The 23490-nt window shown below is 39.0% G+C and overlaps 1 protein-coding gene across 1 annotated transcript; it reads left to right on the top strand.

The window, feature by feature from the left end:
- The first annotated feature begins 252 nt into the window (after positions 1-252).
- IER3IP1 (immediate early response 3 interacting protein 1) lies at positions 253-21624 on the top strand. The gene is made up of 3 exons (XM_002828200.5): positions 253-471; positions 19135-19236; positions 20436-21624. The coding sequence occupies exons 1-3, from the start codon at positions 381-383 to the stop codon at positions 20489-20491; spliced, it is 249 nt and encodes an 82-aa protein (XP_002828246.1). The 5' UTR covers positions 253-380; the 3' UTR covers positions 20492-21624.
- Positions 21625-23490: the final 1866 nt, after the last annotated feature.

Here is a 23490-nt window from a genome sequence, read left to right as displayed (position 1 = left end):
CGGAGCTTGCAGTGAGCCAAGATCCTGCCACTGCACTCCAGTTTGGGCGACAGGGCCAGACTCCATCTCAAAAAACAAAAATATTATTGGGATATTCTTCATCCTTGTTCCAGTTTCAAGTGTGTGAAATCTGGTGTGTATTTTGCACCTGCAGCACTGGCCACACCAGAGCATTGATTGCACATCACCGGTCTAGACAAGCGGCAGGACTTTCAATCTTCAGCGAGGGGCGGTTCTTAGCCAGATGGGGGCGGGGCTTCCCGGAGAGTTCGTCTTGGGCCCCATCGGCTTCCGTAGGAAGGCGCCGGCCGTGGAGGCGCCACGTCCCTTACGGCGGCGGGAGAGAAATCGCTTGGACTTCGGGGCGGCTCCGGACGGCCATGGCCTTTACCCTGTACTCACTGCTGCAGGCAGCCCTGCTCTGCGTCAACGCCATCGCAGTGCTGCACGAGGAGAGATTCCTCAAGAACAGTGAGTGGGACCGCGGGGCGCGGGCTGGGGCGGCGGCGGAGTCCCCGGGGGTGCGGAACCTAATGGGGCCGCGTGAGGGGACACCAAAGGCCGGGACAGAAGAACAGCGGAAGGCTCGGCTCGGAGTGGAAGCCGAGCCTTTCCTCTCATCAGGTTTGGGCTCAACAGCCGGGAGAATATTCAACAGACATCCGCTGTGCAGGGCCCAGGGTGTTGGGGTGGAGCGATACAGAGGTCAGTTAGGGACGCCTCTGCTTGCGATTACTTCAGGTCAGTAATTTAATTGCAGTTTTCTGTGACTACTTTTTTTTTTTTTTGAGGGGGAGTCTCGCTCTGTTGCCCAGGCTGCAGTGCAGTGTCGCGGTCCTGTGACTATTTTTAATAGTTGAAAACCCGGGGTCTGAGTTTTGGGCTAAGAGTTGGGGGTGTGGGGCCGGGCGCGGTGGCTCACGCCTGTAATCCCAGCACTTTGGGAGGCCGAGGCCGGCGGATCATGATGTCAGGAGTTTGAGACCAGCCTGGCCAACATGGTAAAACCCCATCTCTACTAAAAATACAAAGATTAGCCGGAGGTGGTGGTGGAAATACAAAAATTAGCCGGGCGGGAGGCTGAGGCAGGAGAATCACTTAAACCTGGGAGGCAGAGGTTGCAGTGAGTCGAGATCGCGCCATTGCACTCCAGCCTGGGCAATAGAGTGAGACTCCGTCTAAACAAAACAAAACAAAACGAGTTGGGTGTGGAGGGGAAGGAGGCGTGACTCATTTTGGAGCATCAGTAGTTCACTAACTGATGGAAGGCAATAAGTGTTCCTGGGCTTTAGGAATTATAGGAAGGGAACGTGTTGGAGTTATCAGGACATTCAGACACTCATGTTCCAAGAAAAGTTTATTCAGATAGCTTATTGGGTGCATACAGTGTGCCAAAAACTCTGCTAGAATTTAGAAATTCAAAAATGAAAACACAAGTTATACCTTCCAGGACCTCACGTTGTGTACCAAGTATGCCCGTTTGAATCACTGAAACGTAAACCCAGGAGCAAGATTGATTCATTTCATTTACTTCTGAAGATGTTTATTGAGTGCAAAGTATGTGCCAGGCCCATTTATAGTAACTGAAGTTACAGCAGCTACTCTGCCCTTCTGATGGAAGTTAATCTAAATAAAAACTAAACAAGTGACAATAACAAGTATAGAGAGTATTATGTAAGAGAAGTACGGGCAGATATTAACTTGTGTATCTGCGAAAGCTTCTTGGAGGAAGTGTGTCTAACCTGAAATCTGATACATGAGTAAACATTAACTCGGTGAAGGTGAAGGGTTGGGAGGAGCTGGAAGGGTGAGGAGAGCTTTAAGCAGTGTAGACCTGGTGTGAAAACTGAGGCAGGTGAGAAGAGGGTCTTAAGATAGCGACGTGACCAGATTTGTGTTATTTGCAAGATCCTTCAGGCTACAATACGGAGGAAAGATTGGAAGGGAAAGCAGTGGATGTGGGAAGACACATTCTTTTTGTTTGAGACAGAGTCTCACCCTGTCCCCCAGGCTGGAGTGCAGTGGGGCGATCTTGGCTCACTGCATCCTCCGCCTCCCAGGTTCAAGCGATTCTCCTGCCTCAGCCTCCCGAGTGGCTGGGATTACAGGCACGCGCCACCACGCCTGGCTAATTTTTGTATTTTTGGTAGAGACGGGGTTTCACCATGTTGGTCAGGCTGGTCTCGAACACCTGACCTCGTGATCCACCTGCCTCGGCCTCCCAAGGAAGAACCATTCTAAATAGGGCAAGTAGACACAAGTGGGTATGACAACAATAATAATAGCTAATACTTATGTAGCACTTACGTACAGGATCTGTATCAAGTGTCTTACATATATTAACTGGTGTAGCCTTCACAGCAACTCTGAGAGAGTTTCTGTTTTCCAGTGGAAAACTAGGATCACAAAGAGAGTAGGTGGCTTTTCTAAGAACACACAGGTAGAAAGTAGAAAGTGGTGGAGCTAGGATTCAAATGTCATCTTCCAGAGTTCATCTGTTCACCGCTATCCAGAAAAGTAGAAGGGATCAAGTTGGGGGTTGAATTGTGTCCCTCAAAAAGATGTGTTGAAGTCCCAACCCTTGATACCTATGAAGGTGACCTTGTTTGGAAACAGGGTCTTTGCAGATATAATCAAGTTAAGATGAGATCACACTGGGTTAGATTGAAGGCTGTAGATCTAATGACTGGTGCCCTTATAAGAGAGATTTGGAGACACACAGATGCACACGCAGAAGACCATGTGACAACTGAGGCAGAGATTGGAGTGATGCACATATAAGACAAGGTATACCAAGGATTTCCAGCAACTACTGGATGTTAAGAGAGAGGCATGGATGAGATTATCCCTCAGAGCCCGCAGAAGGAACCAACCCTGCTTACGCCTTGATTTCAGAGTTTTAGCCTCCAAAATTATGAGAAAATTTCTGTTAAGCCACCCAGTTTGTGCTGCTTTGTTATGGCAGCCCTAGGAATCTTATGTGGATCAAAAGATAGTTTAAAAGTAGAGGCTGGGCATGGTGGCTCATGCCTAGCACTTTAGGAGGCCAAGGTGGGCAGATCACTTGAGGTCATGAGTTTGAGACCACTCTGGACAACATGGTGAAACCCTGTCTCTACTAAAAATACAGAAATTAGCAGGGTGTGGTGGCGGGCACCTGTAATCCCAGCTACTCTGGAGGCTTAGGCAGGAGAGTCACTTGCCTGGGAAGCAGAGGTTGCATTGAGCCGAGATCGCGCCACTGCACTCCAACCTGGGTGACAGAGCAAGACTATGTCTCGAAGGAAGAAAAAAAAGGTAGAAAAGGCAGAATTTACTGTTGGACTTTGGGAATAAGAGTGGATGAAGTCAAAGATCTCTTGGCCCTCTGGGTTAAGCCACCGAGTGAAGGGTAATACCTTTACTGAGTTAGACAGTATTGGAGGAAAATTTGGGGTGATGGTGCTAGGTAAGGAGGTGAAGATATAATGAAATAAATTTTAGTCATGCTCAGTTTGAGATTTCTATGAGATATGCAAGTGGAGATGTTAGCCAGTTGCATTTAAGTCCATAGAACAGCAGCACGAATTAGGGTGGAGATTGAAATTTGAGTTTGTCAAGCATAGATAATAAATGAAGTCATGTGAGAAGATGAAGTTACGAAAGAAAAGAGAGTAGAGTACAAAAAGAACTGGTGCCCCAGACAGCCCTAGAATCTCCTCTAGTATTTATTGTTTAGGTAGAGATGGAAGAACTGACATAAGAACTTGACAAGTGAGCAAAACAGAGAGATGGAAAAACCTAGACAGTGGGATTTCACCAGAGTCAGGGAGTGTTTGAAGAGATACTACAACAGTGGGATGTTACTGAGTAGCTTAGTACAGTAGTCCCCACTCATCTGTGGTTTGGCTTTCTGCAGTTTCAGTTGTAGTCGCCTGCCATCTGAAAGTACTAATTGGAAAATTGCAGAAATAAGCAATTCATGTTTTAAATTGCAAGCTGTTCTGAGTAGCCTGATGAATCCTGTATCATGAGGACATGAATCTTCCCTTTGTCCAGCATATGCACATTGTATATGCTACCCACCTATTAGTCACTTGGTTATCAGATTGAAAAAAATATACTACATATAGGGTTGGGTACTATCTTCTGTTTCAGGCATCTACTGTGGAATCTTGAAGTGTGTCTCCAAGATTAAGGGGGAGGACTACTGTAAGTTAAGGACTGAAAAGAGCCTTGATTCAGGGTAATGGAGGTCATTGGTGATTTTACAAGAGCAATTACAGCAGTGGGTAAAATCCAGATTGGAATGGGTTGGGAAATGAGTAGAAAGTTATAAAATGGAGACAGTAAGATTATCCAATGTTATCTTTAAGTTGGAGGAAAAGAAGAAAAGGTAGCTTGAAGGGATATGGGGATGTGTTTTATGGTGGTGGTTTTGTTTTTAGAGCTTGACGTATCTCAGCAGTGACAGTGAAAACTAGCCCTGTCTCTTCAACAAGTCAGCGCTATGAAGAGAGTGGAGGAGGGGATGATCAGTGAGGCATATACACAAAATGTTTTCTAAGAAAGACCAAAACAGAAGGCCCAGCACCGTGGCTCATGCCTGTAATCCCAGCACTTTGGGAGGCCGAGGTGGGCGGATCACTTGAGGTCAGGAGTTCGAGACCAGCCTGGCCAACGTGGAGAAACCCCGTCTCTACCAAAAATACAAAAAATTAGCTGGGTGTGGTGGCACGTGCCTGTAACCCCAGCTACTGGGGAGGCTGAGGCAGGAGAATCGCTTGAACCCAGGAAGCAGAGGTTGGAGTGATCTGAGATCCCACCACCACACTACAGCCTGGGCGACACAGTGAGACCCTGTCTCAAAAAAAAAAAAAAAACCAAAAAAGAGAAATGTCAATCTGCTAAATCTCAGAACAGTAAGAGTCTCTGTCATTTGAGCCACAACCTGCTTTCGCAGCCTCCACAAAAAAAAAGCAAAAGGAAGGAAATAATAAAGATTACAGTGAAAGTTAATGAAATATGTAGTAGAAAAATACTAGAATTAACAAAACCAAAAGCTGATTCCTTGACAAAATTGACAAGTCTTTAGCTAGACTGACTAGACTCAAGTAAATGGGAAATACGAATAGACCTATAACATACAAAGAGAGATAATTAATAATTTAAAAACTTCTCACTAAGTCAAGCCTTCAGCATTGCTTTCTACCAAACATTTAAAGAAGACTTAATACCAATTTCTCACAAACTCTTCCAAAAGATGGAGGGGATAGGACACTTTTCAATTCATGCCATGATGTCAGTATTAACCTAATATGAAAACCAGACAGAGACATCACAAGAAAAGAGACTAGAGACCTATATCTCTTTTGAATATAGCTGCAAAAATTCTCAATGAAATACTGGCAGACTAAATCTAGCAACCTATGAAAGGGATTATATACCATGAACAAGTGGGATTTGATTTATCTTGGGAGTACCGGGTTGGTTTAACATTTGAAAATCAGTTATGTAATCAATGATATTAATAAAAATCAGTCTTCACAAAAAATGCAGAAAGGCATTTGACAAAAATCCAGTACCCTTTCATGATAAAAAAAAAAAATAACAACCTAACAATAGGAGGGAACTTTCTTAATCTCATAAGGAGCATGTATGAAAATTCCCTAGTTAACATCATACTTAATGCTGGAACACTAAATTCTTTCCCTGATGTGGAATAAGACAAGGATGTCCTCTCTTGCCATTTTTATTTAACATCATAATGGGGATTCTAACCAGGGCAGTTAGACAAGAAAAAAGAAAAGACATCCAGATTATGAGGTTGAAAAAATAAAACTGTGTTTATAGATGACATAATTTTGTATATATAGAAAATCCTAAATAGTCCACTACAAGGCTATTAGGACAAATGAATGAGTTTAATAAGATTGCAGGATTTAGGAACACTACATAAAAGTCATTTGTTTTTCTGTGCACAATGAACAATTGTAAATGAAATAAAGGAAATAATTTTATTTACAGTATTAAGAAGGATGAAATACTTAGGAATAAATTTAACAGAAGTACAAGTTTCATGCTATGAGAACTATAAGACATTGTTGAAAGAAAGATTAAAGATCTTTTTAAAGATAAAGACTTCCCATATTCACAGATCAGAATACTTAATATTATTAAGATGATAGTACTTAATATTGATTTATAGGTTTAATGTGGTGTCTATCAAAATCCCAGTTAGCTTTTTTGAAGAAACTGGTGAGTTGATCCTAGAGAAAATGCAAGGAATCCAGAATAGTCAAGACAATCTTGAAAGAGAAGAATAAAATTGGAGGAGTTGTGCTTTCCAATTTTAAAACTTAGTGCAAAGGTCCAATAATCGAAACAGGATGATGCTGGCATAAGGGTAGACATAGATCAATGAAATAGAATTTAAAGTCCATTAAAAAAATCCTTACATTTATGTCAATTGATTTTCAATAAGGGTGCCAAATAGCCTTTTCAACAAATTGTGCTATAACAACTGAATAGCCATATAAAAAAAAGTAAAATTGGACTCCTACCTCACACCATCTGCAAAAATTAACTCATAATCATAGACTTACAAACTGTAAGATAAAAAGCTATACAACTCTTAGAAGAACATACAGACAAAAAGCTATGTGACTTTCGGTTGGGTAAAACCATCTCAGATACAATACCAGAAGCACAAGTGCCAAAGAAAAAATACATAAATTGGATTTCATCAAAATTTTAAAAAGTTCATGCTTTAAAAGACAACCACAGACTGTGATAAAATATTTACAACTCAGATATCTAATGAGTGATTTCTATCCATAATATATAAAGAACTATTTGAACTAAATAATAAAAGATAAATAACCCAATTAAAACATTTACAAAGGAACTGAATAGAATTTTTTCCAAAGAACATAAGCAAATGATCAATAAGCACATGAATAGATGGTCAACATTATTAATTAGAGAAGTGCAAACCGAAACCATAGTGAGATACCACTTCACACCAACCAGGATGGCTATAATAAAAAAGTTAATAAGTAAAATAATATAATAAATAAAAAAGTTAAAAACACTAAATAATAACAAGTATAGGTGAGGTGGTGAAGAAATTGGAATTGTCATATATTGTTAAAGAGAATGTAAAATGGTTCAGCCACTTCAGAAAACAGTCTGGCTGTTCCTCAAAATGTTAAACATGGTTACTATATGACACAGTGATTCTACTCCTAGGTATACCAAGAGTATTGAAAACAAACATGGAATGTTCAAAATAGCATTATTCATAAAAGCCAAAAAATGGAAACAACCCAGATGTCCATCAGCTGATGACTAAACTGTAGATATCCATACTGTAGAATACTATTTGGCAAAAAAAAGTAATGAAGTATTATTACACGCTACAATATGGATGAACCTTGAAATCATTATATTAAGTGAAAGAAGCTAGTCGTAAAAGACCACATATCATATGATACTGTTTATAAGAAAGACTACATAGCATGTGATACTCTTTATGTTAGGCAATTTTATATAGACAGAAAGTAGATTAGTGGTTGCTTGGTGCTGGAGGGCCTGAGGGCGTGGGAAGTGGTTGCCAATGTGTACAGGGTTTCTTTTGGGTTGGTAAAAATACTCTAAAATTGAATGTGGTGATAGTTGCACAACTCTGAATGTACTTCAAACCATTGAATTATATGTATGAATTGTAAGGTATCCAGAAAGCTGGGGGGTCTTTGTTTTTTGAATTACACATTCTTACCTGAAAATAGGAAGTTTTGATAAGGTTATAGAACAGTGTGAACTCTTATACTCTGCTGATGGAAGTATAAATTGGCACAACCACTTTGAAAGACTTTTTGGCAGAAGTAACTAAAGCTCATCATACACATCTTCTGTGATCCTGCAGTTTCACTCTTACACAAATGCTCATAAATATGTGCACCAAAAGACATGTATGAGAATGTTCATAGCATAATCACAATGAAAAGTAGAAATGGTAGAATGACTAAATTGTATGCATATAATGGAATGCTGCATAACAATGAAAAAGAATGAACTGTGGTCCTACAAAGCAATATGGATGACTGTGACACAATTTGAGCAAAAGACAGGCACAAAAGAATATATATTGGATAATTCCTTTACCTAAAGTTTAAAAATAGACATAACTAATCTGTAGTGCTATCTTCCTTCATGGTTTTGAAATCTAATGAGCTTTTAATACTCACTAATGCTACAGGCTGAATAATGTTCATTTCATTTCATATTGTTAGTTATGTTTAATAACAAGTCTTTGATTATCCTACCCTTAGGTGAAACTTAAGGGATTTTTTTTTTTGTCTTTTTTTTTTTTTTTTTTTTGGGGATGGAGTCTCGCTCTATGGCCCAGGCTGGAGTGCAATGGCATGATCTCTGCTCACTGCATCCTCTGCCTCCCAGGTTCAAGCAATTCTGCCTCAGCCTGCCGAATAGCTGGGATTACAGGCACCCACCACCACCTAGCTAAATTTTTTTTTTTTTTTTTTTTTTTTTTGAGACAGAGTCTTGCTCTGTCGCCCAGGCTGGAGTGCAGTGGCACGATCCCGGCTCACTGCAACCTCTGCCTCCCAGGTTCAAGTGATTGTTCTGCCTCAGCCTCCTGAGTAGCTGGGACTACAGGTGCTACCGCCACCACGCTTGGCTCATTTTTGTATTTTTAGTAGAGACTGTGTTTCACCGTGTTGGCCAGGCTGGTCTTGAACTCCTGACCTTAGGTGATCTACCCACGTCGGCCTCCCAAAGTGCTGGGATTACAGGTTTGAGCCACCACGCCCAACTGGGATATGTTTTAGAACACCTGCAATGTGTCTAACATTGTTTCAGACATTTTGGGTTTATAAGAGAAATACTTGGTTCTTGCCTTCAAGGAATGTAATTTATTTAAATAAACTATATGAGCTAATTGGAGAATAATAAGTGACAGTTAACTTCACATTATTGATTGGGGTTAATATAAAATATACTGTAATTCCATTCCGTCTCCACAGCTAATTTAGGAAAGCATAGATTTGTATGATGCCTGTAGCATCTCAGATTTTGTAGAATGGTCTCAATTTTGTATATTTAAAGCCATTGTTCCAATAAACCAGTAATTCTCACTTGAAAGTATATTTCAGAATTATTAAAAGAGCATTTAAAAAATATAATGCCCAAACCCTACTCTAGATCTACATTCAAATTTTTAAAGTGAAGTTCAGTAGTGTGTATTTTCCAAAATTTCTGCAGGTGATTGAGATTTGTGCCCTTACATTAAAAACTCCTGGTACAGGGGGCCGGGTGCGTTGGCTCATGCCTGTAATCCCAGCACTTTGGGAGGCTGAGGCGGGCAGATCATCTGAGGTCAGGAGTTCGAGATCAGCCTGGCCAACGTGGTGAAACCCTGTCTCTCCTAAAATATAAAAATTAGCTGGGCGTGGTGACGCTCTGCCTGTAATCCCAGCTGCTTGAAAGGCTGAGGCAAGAGAATTGCTTGAGCCCAGGAGGCAGAGGTTGCAGTGAGCCAACACTGCTCCACCACACTCCAGCCTGGGTGACAGAGTGAAACTCTGTCTCAAAAAAAAAAAACAAAAAACTGCTACAAACTATTGGAATATTAGAGTGGCCCAAAAATATTAATACTTTTCCCTCTAGAACTTTGTCTTCCACATTTTGTCTTCTCTACAGAGGTAGCATAGAAATATTTTGCCTGAGAATGTGTTTTGAATGTGGTCCCAAATTAAGGGAACACACTACATTGGCTCGTCTAAGTGGATAAGGTTGTTTAAAAATATCTAAATATGTTTTAAAATAGAACTTTAAAATATTTTAAATACTTACTAAATATTGTTTATATAGGTGCTTTCTTGTTGCCTAGGTTTTTTTATTTTATTTGTTTTTAATTTGGGTTTTTAGATAAGCAAGCATGGATTTTTGTAGCAAACTCCTTACTGGTCATCCTGCCTCCAGTTTCGCTTCTCTCAGGTGAAGCTGAGCATGTTCTTCAGTGGTTTGAAATTCTTCAGTTCTTCAGTATCTGTAGCCTTCAATATAAACTTCAACACTCTCTTGTGATTTACAAGCCCACCATAAGGTGCCCCTTCCTCCTCCTCCTCCTCTTTTATCCTTCCCCAGTATTTGTCCTATGTACCATTTTTACCACTGCTGAGCATTTACTCATTAGTGACCTTGACTTAACCCCTTTAAGTGGTTAACTCGTCAGCCTGTCAGTTAAGACCTACCTCTGGCATTGCCCTTTCCCACAAACCGTCTGTGACCCATCTCCATGGGTCATAGCATCACTGTAGTTTTTTTTCTGTCTCCTCCAGTAGACTGAGAAGGATCCTCTTATCTTTACAGTTTTGTCAATCAACGAATGTTTTCTAAATAATTAAATAACTTTATCATTATCATATTCTTGCAATTCCTGATGTGAGGGATATGTGTATTCTTATAAATAATTTAGCCAATATTTTGACAGTGATACAGGGAATATGTTGTTTCTTCCAGTTTTCTACAATGATGTTAATTTCCTTTTAGTGCAAGAAAAAAAAAATGCCACATAGTGAAGTGGATTTTGATACCTGCAAAAAATTGTTCTTACTAGAGTTTTTATTTGCTTTATCCAGTACCAGTTTGACAAGTATTTATCATATCCAGTACTAGGTATGTGTTATGAACACCACAATAGAAACATCCCTCACATAAATCAGTGTATTAGTCAGCTCAGGCTGCCATAACAAAATACTATAGACTGGATAGATTAAACAATTTTCTCACTGTTCTGGAGCCTGGAAGTCCAGGATCAGGGTACTGGCATGGCTTGGTTCTGGTGAGGGCCCTCTTTCTGGCTTGCAGACGGCCAGGCTTCAGGCCATAGCACACAGTTAACATACCACGCGCTATTACTTGATTTAGGGTTTATTAATAAATGATGGCTCTAGACCAATATATTATTTTAGATTTTAAAATAGTGAGTGAGCTATTGTTGAATTTTAAAAAGCTTTTGTTGAATTTTATCAGGGATTAAATGGAAATAATATAGAACTAAGAAAAAGTAGTATATGTATACCAGATAATTTACTTCTGCATGTATCTTTTTTTTTTTTTTCGAGGCAGAGTCTTGTTCTGTTACCCAGGCTGGAGTGCAGTGGCATTATCTCAGCTCACTGCAACCTCCATCTCCTGGGTTCAAGCGATTCTTATGCCTCAGCCTCCCATGTAGCTGAGATTACAGGCACACACTACCACGCCCAGATAATTTTAGTAGTTTTAGTAGAGGTAGTTTTTTGCCATGTTGGCCGGCTGGTCTTGAACTTCTGGCCTCAAGTGATCTGCCCGCGTTGTCCTCCCGAAGTGCTGAGATTACAGGCGTGAGCCATCACACCTAGCCACCATTGATCTTTTTGATAAAGGTACTTTTTAAAAACTTACATTAGCAGAGTTCTTTGTGTAGTTTATTAGGCACTTTCATGTTTATGATAGCATTTGATCATATGTAAACTTGGTAACATTGACAAAATCACTTTCATTTTCTTTTATAGATTTGGAAATTGATCTCAGAGAGGCTGAGATCTGCTCAGGGTCAGCGAGCTCTCAAAACTGTTACTAGTACTTTTTCTTCAAAATATGTGTGCCGAGGGTTTTTGGCTGAGCCTGGATGGATTGCCATTTTGTATGTGACTTTTTGAAGTCTGGACAGCAGAAGAACATGTTTGGTGGTTGCAGTCAGTAACTTTTTCTATTCAACTTTATTTCTGAAATTAAGGTAGCAAGTACTGCTGACTGGTCTTATCATTTATTCTCTGCCAGGCCCTCTAGCTGTGGAAGTGACAAGAAAGCCAGAGAATTAAATATCTCTCTCTCTCTCTTTTTTTTTTTTTTTTTCTGGAAAGAGGGTCTCTGGCACCCAGGCTGGAGTGCAGTAGCATGATCACAGCTCACTGCAGCCTTGGCCTTCCAGGCTCAAGCACTGCTCCCACCTCAGCCTCCTGAGTAGCTGGGACTACAGGAGCATAACACCACACCCAGCTAACTTTTTAACTTCTTGTCAGGCTGGTCTCGAACTCCTGGGCTCAAGCAATCTTCCCACCTCAACTTCCCAAAGTGCTGGAATTGTAGGTGTGAACCACTACACCCGGCCAAATCTTTCTCTTCAAAAGAAAAAAAAAAAAACGAAAAACAGCAATGCTTCTTAAAGCTTTGGCTAGGTTCCTGAGAAAAACAACTGAGACTCCCTATATAGCAGTTGGAGGGTAAACTATTTGTTCTAGTAAAAGATAATCCCTGGCCCCTGATCTTTTACTTGTCACATTTTTATTTGTATGTGGAATATCTAGACTAATGATTTACTCTCTCCATCCAAAAATTCTCCCTCCATTTTTTTTTCATTCTGGTGGCATAAGAATAGATACTGGGCTGCAGTTAACTGAGAACTTACTATATGTTTAAATTACTTCAGTGGTGATGCTTAAATTATGCTAATTCCAGTATTGTAGAGTTTTATCTTGTTTTGTTGAAGAGCAATTTTTTTTTTTTTTCTGGGAGTCACTCATCTCACATGTAAAAAAATATGCTTAAGCAATTTTTTGGAACAGATCTAAAAGAAAAAAAGATTGCTGGGAAGTATGGTTTCCAATAAAAATTGAGTGCATAATCCATATAGTACTTAAGACAAATCCTTTTTACCATATGCGAAATTGTGGCTGTGGATGGAAAGGATTGATAATTTTACCAATGATACATTTTAAAACAAGTAAAGAAAATTGAAACTATCAATACCATATAAAGGTGGTTTTAAAACATAATTTTAAATAACATGATGCCACAGAACTCATCCTAGCCCTCAGGATATTCATATTGTGGGGAGGAAGACCTAATTGCAGAGGGCTTTCTTGTTAAATTTTGTTTTTACTTTTATCAAAGCAATATGTGTATGGTTTTCAAAGTCAAAAAGCTCGTCAGTTTATAAAGAAAGAAGCCATTTGCCTCATTCCTCCTCGACCTGAGCCCCATTCCTTAGAAGCAAACTATTGACTTATGCTATGGCAGGGTTTCACACAATTATACCACCAGCAGCACACTCAGGCTTGAGTGAGCACAAGTATACTAGTCCTCCCTTATTCACAGTTTCGCTTTCCACAGTTTCAGTTACATGCAGTCAATCATAGTCTGAAAATACTGAAATGGGGAATTCCAGAAATAAGTAATTTATACACTTTAAATTGTGGGCTGTTATGAGTAGCATGATGAAGTCTTGTACCGTCCTATTCCATTCCACCTGGGACATGAATTACTCATTTGTCCAGCATCTCCGTGCTATGTATGCTGCCTTCCTCAGCTAGCTGTTAGTCACTTAGCAGTTGTCTTGGTTATCAGAGTAAATGTTGTAATATTGCAGTGCTTATGTTTAAGTAACCCTTATTTTACTTAATAATGACCCTAAAGTGTAAGAGCAGTGATGTTGGCATATTGTTATAATTACTCTATTTTATTATTAGTTACTGTTGTTAGTCTCTTACTATGCCTAATTTATAAATTAAACTTTACCAGAGGTGTGTATATATAGGAAAAATATATATAGTATATATAGGGTTTGGTACTATCTATGGTTTCAGGCATCCCCTGGGGATCTTGGAGTATATGCCCCATAGATAAGGGGGGATTACTGTACACATACTTCTCCATCTCTCCCTTCTCCAACCAATTATTGGTTATATCAGCATTCCATATTTACATTATTATCACTATGAATATTGCTCATAGCTGAATGGTAAAAAATAATGACTTTTATTCTTATAGTTGATTTGTGATTTAGATATAGCATTCTAGATTGAAACTTTCTGCAGAGTTTTGAAGACATTGTACCTTTTAATTTTCTCATTCATTGGGCTGTTTTCTGATTGGACCCTTTTGGCTAAAAAGGCTCATGTCCTTCGTTTGGGGATATTTTCACTTAATATTTCTTCAATAATTGCTTCTTATTTTTTTTTCTCTCTTTTTGGAACTGATTATTTTGACAGATTTATACTCCAATTTTCTTTTTTCTTTAATTGTGTTTGGTAGGTGTTCTTAATTTCATCTTTCAACCACTGTTTTTGAACTTTTAATCCTCATGTAGCAAGAGCTGCTTGATCCCTGGATGGGATCTGTTCTTATGGTATTCTGTTTTTGTTTCATAGCTACAATGGCTTTTATCTAAGGATGTTTATTTAAAAAATGCATTTTTCTACTTCTTGCATCTTCTCTTCCTCAGAGTCTCCATTTCTGTTTGATATGTCTTTCCATATTAAGAATTGTTCTTTCTTGACTATCTGTTTAATTGTAAGGGACTGAGAAGCTCTTTGGAAGTTCCATGTGTGTAGTCAGGGCTTGTTTACTGGTGGGTCTCAGTATTAAGTGAATGAAGAAATTGGCTGTTTCATTGAGGTGAAGCCCCCAAATGTCAGTATTGGGAGGAAGTCTTTCTTCCTGGACAACTGGCCAATTTCCAGAGTAATTTTCCTAATAGGCCCTTGGCCTGGGGGTTGGGGACCCCTAAATTACTCTCATGGACCTATTAGGAACTGGGCCACCTAGCAGGAGGTGAGTGGCAGGCGAGTGAACTAAGCATCATCTGTATTTACAGCCACTCCCCATGGCTCACATTAGTGCCTGAGCTCTGCCTCTTGTTAGGTCAGTGATGGCATTAGATTCTCATAGGAACATGAACCCTGTTGTGAACTGTGCATGAGAGGGATCTAGGTTGCGTACTCCTTGTAAGAATCTAATGCCTGATGATCTATCACTGTCTCCCATCATCCCCAGTTGGGGCCATCTAGTTGCAGGAAAACAAACTTAGGGCTCTCACTGATTCTACATTATGGTGAGTTGTATAATTATTACAGTATGTATTACGATGTAATAATAATAGAAATAAAGTACACAATAAATGTAATGCGCTGGAATCATCCTGAAACCACCACCACCCCCCAACCCCTGTCTGTGGAAAAATTGTCTTCCATGAAACCAGTCCCTGGTGCCACAAAGGTTGGGGACTGCTGGAGTAATTGACTGAGAATAGGAATACTTGGAGGGGTGTGGAAGGGTATAAAACTAGAAGGTCAATTTAAGGAATTTGGTCCTTATTCAGTAGGCAATGGGAATTGAGGTAGCAAGATCTAACCCTTTAAGGGAGAAAACTCAAAGGGTTGAGACATCAAGATTACAGGGGTATCTATTGAAAGAGTCTTGCAAGAGATAGCAAAGGCTGCGATAGTGACAACTGTGATGGTAGTTGTACTATGGGAATTCAAAAAAGAACGAAACCCCTGTGGACTGGAAGGGCTATAAGCAGAACCTGAGCTAGTTTCTGTGAAGAGTGAGTAGGAGTAAACAACAGCCCTGTTGTAAACTTGAATTTTAAATTAGTTTTATACCACAGCATATCTCAGTGACAAAAAAGCAAACAACCATTATTTAGCATTTTATTTCAACCAAATAAAAGTTGATTAAAAGTGAAATCTTATTTCCTGATATTTGAGTCTTTCAGGTATATATATTTTAAAAAACTGTTCTCTTCAAGTTTAAGGGTTAGCGTGTCAGGAATTAATTAAGCCGTGTAGTCATACGAGATAGGAAAAAGTGGACCTGAAATGAGGACAAGAGAAGGACAAATTGCAGAAATGAGGACATAAGTCTTCAGAAGAATGGGTCACACAATAGAAAAAGAATTAGTGCATAAGGGTGAAGAAATAATGATTTGTAGTATCATAGGAGAATGACAAAAGAATGTAAAAGACTCACTTATAGAGAATAAGAGGGGTAGTGGGCTAAATTCCTCAACTCAAAATTAATAAATGAAGAGGAATTATCAAGGAAAAAGGGGAAAAAAGATATGTCCTCCTGGCAGGCTAGAGCATGTTTTGGAAGCCTAACCAAGCTATTACAGGTTTGAATCATAATCTCAAAAGTCCTGGATGCCATAATTCCTAATGTTTTGAACCCCAAAAGATTAAAATCCTGAATGTTGAAATCTTGAAAGCTGAATTTTGGGGAAGGGATTAGTGTGTTTTTGGGTATAAACAGGATAGTTTTATCATGTTAGGCAGAACTATTACCATGTTCTTGTCTTTATTTGTATTTGGTGGGAAATTCAGGTGAGTGGATTGGCTACCAGATGCTGCAGTGGTGAAAACTTCAGTTTAAAAATGTGTCATTTGCCTGCGTTAGCATTCCTTCCAGCTGATGGCATTCCAGGAACTTTTAATGAATTGAACCTGTATTTGCCTGAAGAAGCCAGCGAAGTTACTGACTGGTTCAAAAATAATTATGTGCATAGTAGGGTAAGAAGACACTGATGCACCAGTATTGCTGTTTGATCACCAGTGTTGTTTCCACCAAATTTGTGGTCTCTATATAAGTGGATGTGGAATGGCACAGAGGATGGGAACTTTTTTTTTTTTTTTTTTTTTTTTGAGACGGAGTTTTACCCTTGTTGCCCAGGCTGGAGTACAATGGCGCGGTCTCGGCTCACCGCAACCTCCACCTCCCGGGTTCAAGCAATTCTCCTGCCTCGGCCTCCTGAGTAGCTGGGATTACAGGCATGCGCCACCTTGCCCAGCTAATTTTATATTTTTAGTAGAGACGGGGTTTCTCCATGTTGGCCAGGCTGGTCTCGAACTCCCGACCTCAGGTGATCCGCCCACCTTGGCCTCCCAAAGTGCTGGGATTATAGGTGTGAGCCACCGCACCCGGCCGAGGATGGGGACTTTTAATAGGGAAAGCTCATGTTGATGTATATCAAACCATAGAAGAATTTCAAAAAGAACAAGTGCCACCTAGAAAATGAACGTGAACATTTTGTCTGAGGAGAGCCATGTCCTAAAAGAAAAAAAAAGCAGCTATTCATTGTGACGCAGGACATCAAAATATAGTTAATGATGGAGAAAGCCAACCAGCTCTTAAGGAGTATCTCCATGCAATTGCCCATAATCTCTCCCTGTAATAACACATTATCACATGTCGATCTTTTTCAGCTTTCTTCTTTTTCTTTTTCAGTTGTTTTCACTATTTTCAATTGTCAGCATGATTTTTTACGATTCCCAATGCTATATATTTCATCTTTACATCATTTGCAATACTGGAGGTATAAACTGTGTAGAGACTTTTGAGAGTTCTCATTTGTTTTATGCATTCTTTGCAAATTTGACTGCAAAGGTACATTACCACAGTGTTGACTTTGTGTTTAGGCATTGTGCATGCATGTAAAAACGTTGAAACTTCCTCAGTAAATGAAGAAAGGTTCTTTATATCTGTCTGCATTAGTGAAAAATAAAATTTCTTGTTATTTTGGCTCTTTGGGCAATTGCATATGCAGTGGTGACCTACTGTAGTTTTTGATCTGTCAAAAGACTTATGTTGTTTGTCACAGTATTTCAGATGACCACAGTTAGATAAAGCTAGGTGAACACACTTACTAACCATAGTGATAATGTGTTTATACATTTCCTTTTTGACCTCTTTCTTTGTGAATATGGTTCACCTGCTCATGGTTGTTATACCTGTGTGACTGTCATTAGCATACTTTAGTGCTGCAAAAATACATATATGCTGTCATTGCCTATTTTTTTGTGTAAAGTGGCCTTTGAAGTGTTCTGTTGTGTTTTTATGTTTCTCAAATGACACATTTGCCTCTTTAAAAAATTTTTTTAAATTGAGACAGGGTCTCTGTTGCCCAGGCTGGAGTGTAGTAGCATGATCACGGCTCACTGCAGCCTCAACCTTCCCCAGGTTCAGGTGATCCTCTCACCTCAACCTCCCGAGTAGCTGGGACTACAGGCGCACGCCATCATACCTGGCTAATTTTTGTATTTTTAGTAGAGACAGGGTTTCGCCATGTTACCCAGGGTGGTCTTGAACTCCTGGGCTCAAGTGATCCACCAGCCTTGGCCTCCCAAAGTGCTGGAATTATAGGCGTGAGTCACCATGCCCAGCCCCCAAATTCTTTAAAAGATAACTCCGCTTTTAAAAACGTAAATGAGGGCTGGGTGCGGTGACTCACGCCTGTAATCCGGGAGGCCAAAGTGGGTCGATTGCTTGAGCCCAGGAGATCAAGACCAGCCTGGGTAACATGACGAAACCCCATCTGTTCTAAAAATAGAAAAATTAGCCGGGTGTGGTGGCCTGTGCCTATAGTCCCAGCTACTCGGGAGGCCAAGGTGGGAGGATCACCTGAACTTGGGGAGGTTGAGGCTGCAGTAAGCTGTGATTACACCACTGCACTCCAGCCTGGGCGACTCCAGCAGGGTGACAGAGTGAAACCTTGTCTCAATTTAAAAAAAAAAGAAAGAAATACTTAGGCCGAATGCAGTGGCTTGTACTTGTAATCCCAGCACTTCGGGAGGCTGAGGCGGAGGATCACTTGAGATTAGCCTAGGCAGCAAAGTGAGACCCTGTCTCTATATTATTGTAAGTTTTTAAAAAGAATCTAAAAAAGTATTCTTCCTAGAATTACATTTTTGAGATTTTGATATTTCTTGTCATTTTGGGGATTTTAGACTTCAGGGTTTTGATCTTTTGGATTTTCAAGATTTGGTATTATGGTGTTTGAAAAGATTTGTGTATTTTGTTATTATGATCGACCTCCCACTTTACCAGGTTTACTTTAAAAGTTTCCCCAAGTAATGTAGACAGTGATTCTCAGCTACAGCATTTTTATACTAATGATTATGATGGATTTTATAAATTCTGAATTGAGCTAATTATAATAGTTATATTAGCTTGACAGTATGCTTTGGTTTTCAGATGTGACTTGAGAAGTATTTTGTATGGTATTTAAAAAGAGAAAAAAACAGTTACAAAGACCATCTTCACTAAATTAAATGCCATGGAATAATTTAGATTGTAGTTTATTTTATAAAATCAAAGTGTAAATGTAGTGAAATGAGGGTGTTGCTGCTATCAAAAGTTAAAAAGAAAACAAATATTTAACTCATTATTGTTTTAACTTTTCTTAAAAGTCATATGACTTTATAGTTTGTCTTTAACAAGGTCTCAAACTAATCTTTTAGAAGATGACTAGTGAGGGAGGAAGGCAAGTGTGTAATAACTTTTAACACAGCTAATCTTTACATTATACAGTTGGCTGGGGAACAGACCAGGGAATTGGTGGATTCGGAGAAGAGCCGGGAATTAAATCACAGCTAATGAACCTTATTCGATCTGTAAGAACTGTGATGAGAGGTAAGAAGAAAAGCTAATAGAGCACTCTTAAGTTTTAATGTTGTGGTTTAAGTAGCAAAGCTTCTGAGTGTGAATACTACATATGCCATTTGTAGTGGGAATTTTTTTTCTCTTTAACATGGCTTTGCTGCTTGAAAGTTACTGGGTTTTTTTTTTTTCTTTTTCTTAGTTTGCTTCTTACTTCTATCTAAGTCAGTTGGTACAAATAGAATGCGTAGTATAATATATACAATCTGTTTGTGTGTTACCTGTCAGAGCTAAAAGACAAAATTATATGCTTGCCTTTTGGAAACTGTTGTTTCCAAGTTGTAAAATCATATACAGTATTGGGAGGTTTTCAAGAGAAAGCTGGGCACGTTGGTTTACTCCTGTAATCCCAACACTTTGAGAGGCCAAGGCAGGTAGATCACCTGAGGTCAGGAGTTCGAGATCAGCCTGGCCAACATGGGTGAAACCCCGTCTCTACTAAAAATACAAAATTAGCCAGTGGTGCATACCTGTAATCCTAGCTATTTGGGAGGCTGAGGCAGGAGGATGGCTTGAACCCGGGAGGTGGAGGGTGTAGTGAGCTGGGATTGTGCCACGCCACTGCACTCCAGCATGGGAGACAAAGCAAAACTCTGTCTCAAAAAAAAAAAAAACAGAAAAGAAAAAAGAAAAATAGAGATTTCGTATCTGTCATTCTATTGGAAAATATTTTTGAGCAATTCAAGACAAAAAGAGTTCAAAAATCTTTTATTTAAAACCATTATAATTAGGACCTCTTCTCCCTTTAATCACAACCTTGGATACAATGTTAAATAAGTTCATTTTTAATGTAGTAAAATGACACTACAGAATCTTCTTTGCACTATATTTCTAATATCAAGTGTCAGTGGCAACCCTGTGGGTCTACTTCTGCCGGGCTCCAATGCACTCGTGTTCTTGGGGTTGCACCGGGACTATCCACAGATGTTTCACATTGATCTAGCTGTTCCAGTGCAACCCTTACTCCCAGTTATACAAGCTCTCTTTAACATCAGTTTTGGATCTCATGATCCAATGTATTTTAGAATGTTTCTTTGTTATAACTATTTACAACATGATTATGATGACATATTGTTAGATATTTCTGTTGTTCCTGGAGGCTAATAATTATTTTCTAGTTTTTTCTCTGATTTTTCTTTATAGTAACAAACTTTTTTTTTTTCTCTTTACAGTGCCATTGATAATAGTAAACTCAATTGCAATTGTGTTACTTTTATTATTTGGATGAATATCAGTGGAGGAAATGGAGACTCAGAAGAAGACATGCCAGTAGAAGTTATTACTTCGGTCATTATTGGAATATTTATATCTTAGCTGGCTGACCTTGCACTTGTCAAAAATGTAAAGCTGAAAATAAAACCAGGGTTTCTATTTATCTGTTTTTTTTTTAATGTTGCACTTGTAGTTTCATTACAAAAGATCAGATCATGAAAGGCAGTAACTCTCCAGGACTGGAATATCTGATTGCTCAATGTTAATAGTAGTTCATGCTGTGGTGAGATTGTTAAAAGGGTGCAAGACTGTTGCTTCTCTTTTTTTAGATATTTTTCTATCTCTCACTTCTCAGGGATGAAATTCTTTTTCAAAGTTTTGAAGTTCCTTGCAACTTAGCCATGATGTGAGTGGTTATCCCTAGATAAAATTAAAAGGATTTTTAAAAAGTAATTACTGCACATAAAATGATAAATAGGTAATTTGAATAATTTTATTTTAAGCTCCTTGGTTAATTAGTTTGTCTATTGTCTCAGCTATAAATTCAAATTTATACATACTATTGAGTATTAATATTTTCTGATTTCAGGGAGAATTCTGTCAGTCACATGATGATTATGTTTTTGTTTAACATTCTTTCCATGCACTTGTTATTTTATTAATTTGCCTGAATGATGAGACCAGACCAGTGTCTACAGATTTTCATTGTCAGAAAAATCTGTAAGTCTGCCCTTTTTACAATGATGATTTAAAAAAAACAACAGCATAAATATTAGCCCGCAAGAGCAGTCCTAAACAATCACAGTTACACTGTACTACCCAAGAAGACTGTTTATTGTGAAGCATTTACCTTTCAAAAAATCATTACATTGCTATTTCTTGGTGGAGCAGCACATTGTGGAGTGTGATTCTTAATTCTTCATTGAGTTTGTCAATAGGACATTCATGCTGGATAGGTTGTCTTTGTTTTTATGTCTCAGACCATCTTGTGAGATTGTTTGCCCATCTCATAATACAGTTTTATGCAGAAAGTTTGAAACTATGTAAATGGTTTTTATGGAAATTATCAGTTACAATATTTTAAAGGTGTAGAGTGGCGTCTTTGTTTATAGGAGAACATTTGTAAATAAAGTTAAATTTCTAAGTCAAGCACTTGTTTTTGTACCTTAGTATAAACCTGTCAGTGTTAACTGCATTAATCTCCATTTTGTGTGAACACCTCTTATTATGTGTTCTTTGCTGTAAAATTGCCGAGTATAGAGTTAATGAAAGTAAATATTTACATGTATTTTTTTTTTCTTCAATGAATTAACTGAATTGCTGACATACATCCAGAAGACTCATGAGCACCTTTTATTTCATGACTTAAGTTACTTCTAAAACTATGGAGCAGGTATTAAGTATCTTTTGGCCTTTCCTGAATTAGAGATGAATGATCTTTGGACTGTAGGCTTGCAGCTAGTCCAAGGAAAGTACCAAGGATTCTTAGTTGATTACTTGGCTCATGTGAATGACTAATTTGGTACTTAGAGGCCGTGTTCTTTTAGCCTTACAAAGAACTGATGCCTGAGTTCAAGTTTGAGCTACTGAAAAGATTCAAAAGAAGCAGTTACTTGAGGGCAGGCCCATTTCCCCATATGGTATGAGCAGTACAAAATTTTTTAAAAAGAAAAGAGAGACCTTGATCTGATGTTATTTTTCATATAAGACATTATAGCTTACCTTCATCTTAATTCAGTGTTGGGATTTTGTCCAAATATTCCATCAGGGAGCAGTCACAGAAGGGCCAGGATCAAAGTATTCTGTAGCCAAGTAGTTCTGAGGAAAGTGAAGCACTGAACTGAACATCAAAATATGTCATATCTGCAGGCCACTTCATAATTCCAGTTTGTGGCTGAAGAGGGGTCTGTAAGCTTTCACTGGTCAGCCCTGGTTTCCCCAGAGCAGTTGTGATTCTGTAAACAGAGTGTGTTATTTTAGTAGACAGTAACTTAAGTGCCTGTTGGCCTGCCCACGTCCTCCCCTTTATCTGCTATCAGGATTAACAATTTGTGATCATTCTGGACTACAAATACCGATGATGTTTATAGTCCTTATGTATTCTGGCCCTGTGTTTGCATGTCTCTGAATTGTGCGAAGGTTCTTGGCTCTAGTCTGTAGATACTAACCAAATTCATCGCTAATCAAGTACAGTGGTTTTCAAACTTTTATAGTTAACAGCAGAACCAGATTTTCAAAGGAATTCTGACACAGAACTGTAACATTCCAGTATCTAAACCAGATGAGAGTAGGTCCATTTATTTGTTTTTAGTTGAAGTAGGGCTGGGATTCAAAGGCTCACTATTCAGCCTCCACTGCACTCTTGTCAGGCTTCCCAAGGCATTTCCATAAAACCCTAAATTTTCAAAAACACAGCTAAAAAGTATCTTATAAAAATCCCTGCTTTAGCCATAAAAAAGAATTAGATGATATCTTCTGTGGGAACATGGATGTAGGAACAGAAAACCAAACACCACATGTTATTACTTATAAGTGGGAGCTAAATGATAAGACCTCATGGACATAAGGAGGGGGACAACAGACACTGGGGGCTATTTGAGGGTGGAGGGTGGGAAAGAGTGCTAGAAAAAAATAACTATTGGGTTCTAGGCTTAGCACCTGGATAACGAAATAATCTGTGCCAAACCCCCGTGACACAAGTTTACCTATTTAACAAACTTGTACCCCTAAATCTAAAAGTTAAAAAAGTAAAAATATTTAAAAATCCCTGTTTTAGGGAGGGTGGGAGGGGGCGAGGGAAACAGAAGCTACATATTGAGTGCAATGTACAGTAGTCCAGTGATGGGTGCACTAAAATTTCAGACTTTATACCACTATACAATTCATCCATGTAATCAGAAACCACTTGTACCCCTAAAGCTACTGAAATAAAAAGCTAGATGAGTTCCCCCACCTTCCTCTCCCCACCAAAATCCTTGCTTTAGATACAATAAGAGTAGGCAATCTGTGTTCTAT

The sequence above is a fragment of the Pongo abelii genome, chromosome 17 (assembly GCF_028885655.2).
Source record: "Pongo abelii isolate AG06213 chromosome 17, NHGRI_mPonAbe1-v2.0_pri, whole genome shotgun sequence".
Classification (NCBI taxonomy): Eukaryota; Metazoa; Chordata; class Mammalia; order Primates; family Hominidae; genus Pongo; species Pongo abelii.
This window is presented reverse-complemented; position numbering and strand designations above follow the sequence as displayed.